Here is a 3288-nt window from a genome sequence, read left to right as displayed (position 1 = left end):
TGAATCTGTGTGGGTTTTTTTTTTTTTTTTTTGTGTGAAAGTGAAGAAAAACTACCCAAATGACAGGATTTACTCTACAGCCCAAAGTGGTGCTGGGATGGGAACAGCATCCCGGCATGTCTGTTCCCCAGATGCTGAGCCAGCCAGCCCAGTGATGTGCTCCCATTATCCTGCTGTCCTCATCCTCACCAGCCCCACCTCGGCAGGGATTGCCAGGGGAACCTGCCCGGGTGGAGAGTGCACTGGAGCCAACATGGGATAATGATTCATAATCTCWGTTTCCTGCTCTGGTGGTTCCTAAATCCAGACAAACTCAGACTTGGGCAGGCAAACAAGGAGACAGGGGCTTAACACGACAGGGAGCCGTCCTCTGCTGTTGTCCTTCTTCCCTTCCAGGCAGTGGGCTTCTTGGTGGGCTTTGCAGCTCCTGGTGCGTCCCAACCCTCCATACAGCAGAGCTATTTGTTTGTGGGTGTCATTCTGTCAAGGGAGCAGCTCAGCCCAGGCCTGAGTCTATATATAGAGTCCCTGCCTGGGTGCACTTCTGGAGGGTTTTATTGCTCTGATGCTGGATTCATCCCAGCTAGGCCGTCGCTGAGGAGGCAATGCTGCTGAAACTCTCAGATGGCAGCGTATGCTGCTGAGGGTCTTGCTTCTCTGGAGTACCTGGGGAAGAACGTTGTGTGGGAAGATGATAAAYAGCCTCTTAATAAAGTCACCACCATTCAAAATTAGCCATCCCCTGGGGTTGTCTCTTATCAGACCCTGGTAGACAGGCCTATCAGGAGCCTGGCTCATTCCTGAACGAATACGCACTGTAAGCGGCGCTTACTGGCATTGGCCCCAGGACAAAACTTGCACCACCTCACCAGTGCCAAAGCCCTGAGTTGGGCTGTCTCCATGCCCCCACTTCCAGCTAATGGGCAGTGGGTCAGTCAATGGAGGCAGGAGAGCTGCAGACCTCTTTTCACCACCTCCCTGTGAGCATGGGTGTTGGTGTTGTGTTTGGATGTGGTTCACACCCCAAATGTCCTTGGGAGTTGTTTGAACAACTTCACATGAGCCATCCCTGTTCTGCCTGGCCTTGTGTTCTCCCCGTTGTGTCCTCCCTTCCTCTTCATACCCTGCCAGCCCAGCCATGCCCTCACCTCTCTGCATGCTCACACCCACTTTCCTCCTTCCCAGGAAACTGGACATGTGCTGTGCTCACCCCTCCTAACCCTCAACTTTTTCCAGCACTGTATTTTTCTATTMCCCCCTGACTATAAGCACCAGCCCCCCACCCTTACTCCCATCATCATCCCACCTTAGAGAAGACAAAAAAAACCCCCAACCACAACCTCACACAGCCAGCTCCTGCCATTTATTCTTAAATCCYTTCCCTCCTGCCTTGCTGGTTTGAAAGCCTGTACCCTGGAATGGGCCTCCCAGCTTTCGCTGGCAACCCTGCTTCAGACTGACCGCCACAGATAGTGTTTGGGAATGAAAAAAATATACATAAAATAACAATAGTGAAAAGGAAGAATTAAAAAAAAATCTCATCTCGCTGAATCTCCTTGCTGAAGTTTTCCTAGTCTCTCATGCCATGTGCTGGTGTGAAGGAGCCTTGGGAACTAAGAAGAAACTTTGGGGGTTTGTTTTCTCACCCGTATGCTTTGAGAAACTCTCCCCAGTAGTGCTGGTCTTGTAGCCTCTGGCAGAGAGTGGGTGAGATGCTTCTCACASTGCTGCCCACTCCCTTGGTGCATTCATGGGGGTTTTTTTTTGGCTTCTGGATGTAGCTTGCTCAGATAAAGCACCTCCAGCCCACCTTTCTGCATGTGTCATTGTTTGGGAAAGAAAAAAAAAATAGAGAGAAAAAGCAGAAAAATCTCTTGCCGAGGAGGGACCCTGAGTCCAAGACAACCTCTCCTTTCGCCCAGGGGAGGGCTGAGGGAGGGTGTACCCTCCTTTTAGCGTCCTTTCCTCCCTTCTAGGTGATGGAGATGGAGGATGGAGGCGAGGTGGGAGCTACAACAAGAGAAGACACGGGCAGGGACAGGGCAGGTGCTATCCCGCAACCCTGAGGGCGGGAAGGGGATGCGAAGGAGACCCAGCGCCCAGAGGGTTGTGTCCTCTCCGCATCCCCTCCCCGCCAGCATCCTGGGCAGCGCCCGGGAGGGCGGAGGGAAGGGAGGGCGATGCTCCGCTCGGGGTTTATTAGATTGGACATAATCATCTTTAAATAAGGGCAGCCCCCCCTCCACACCCCTCCTTGAGGTGGGGGGGAGCGGAGCGCCTCGGGGCTTTCTAGATAAGGGCGACTAACGCATCCCCCGCTCCCGGCAGGCAGAGCCGGGCAGCGGCGAGAGCCGCGCAGGGTCCGCTGTGCCCCGGGAGCCTCGGCTGCAGGCAGAAGGGGGTCCCCGCCGCGGTGCTCTCGCYTTCCTTCTCCTCCTCCTCTTCCTCCTCCTCCTCCCGCAGGAGCAGAAGGGAGGAGAGCGGTGCCGGGGCAAAGTTGGGGGCAGCGGCTGCGGCGGGGCCGGGGGACTATGCCCCGGCGCTGCCGCCCGCCGCCCCCCTGAACTCCTATCTCCCCGGGGCCACTCTCTGCCCACCTTCCATCCCCCAAACTTCGTTCCCAAGGAGGATGATGCGCGGCGGGGCCCCCCTGGTCGCGCTGCTGCTGGCGGCACTCAGCCTGGCCCGCGGGGCACCCCCGSCGGTCTCGGGGTGCGGGATGGAGGCTCCGAGCCGCCGCGCCGTCCCCTCGCATCACCCCTATGGGCTGTATCCGCAGGGTCCCGCCGCGGACGGGGCGCTCGGAGCTGCAYCCCCGCGGGGCCGGAGACCGCGGGGAGCTGGGGTAGAAGAGCCGGGGGGCGAGGCGGGCGGCCGGGGCCGGGGCCGGAGCCGGGCGAAGAGGCGGCGGGGCCGGGAGCCGCAGGTGCCGGACCCTCCCCGGGAGCGACCGCTGCCCGCCCTGTACTTCTCGGGSGGCCGGGAGCAGCTGGCGGCGCGGGCGGAGGCGCTGCCCGCAGTCCCACGGGAGGAGTTCACTCTGGAGCTGTGGGTGAAAGCRGAGGGCGGACAGAGCAACCCGGCCATCATCGCAGGTAAACCCCGTCAGGGAGGGATGGGGACCCGACAACCCCCCGATCCTCGTCCAACATCCCCACGGGGAGCTCCCTGCCTTCCCCGCYCTGGCAGGTGACACCCCGCGCCTACACCCGTGCCCTCAGCACCGCGGACGTGGAATATTCCTCCTTCCCTTGAGACCAAACCCTAAACCATCCCCTCCCCTGTGTT

At 59.0% G+C, this 3288-nt stretch overlaps 1 protein-coding gene across 2 annotated transcripts in view; it reads left to right on the top strand.

Annotated features, from left to right (window-relative positions):
- Positions 1-2211: 2211 nt before the first annotated feature.
- PAPPA2 (pappalysin 2) overlaps positions 2212-3288 on the top strand; it is an 89494-nt gene continuing 88417 nt past the window's right edge. For both annotated transcript variants that reach the window (XM_057379659.1, XM_057379658.1), the window contains exon 1: positions 2212-3095. In XM_057379659.1, coding sequence (XP_057235642.1) covers positions 2630-3095 — 466 coding nt within the window. In that variant the 5' untranslated portion in view covers positions 2212-2629. The remainder of the gene's footprint in view (positions 3096-3288) is intronic.

The sequence above is a fragment of the Malurus melanocephalus genome, unplaced genomic scaffold (assembly GCF_030028575.1).
Source record: "Malurus melanocephalus ecotype Western Australia unplaced genomic scaffold, MMel_1.1 scaffold_416, whole genome shotgun sequence".
Lineage (NCBI taxonomy): Eukaryota > Metazoa > Chordata > Aves > Passeriformes > Maluridae > Malurus > Malurus melanocephalus.
Note: the sequence above shows the minus strand (reverse complement) of the source record. Positions and strands in the feature narration are given on the sequence as shown.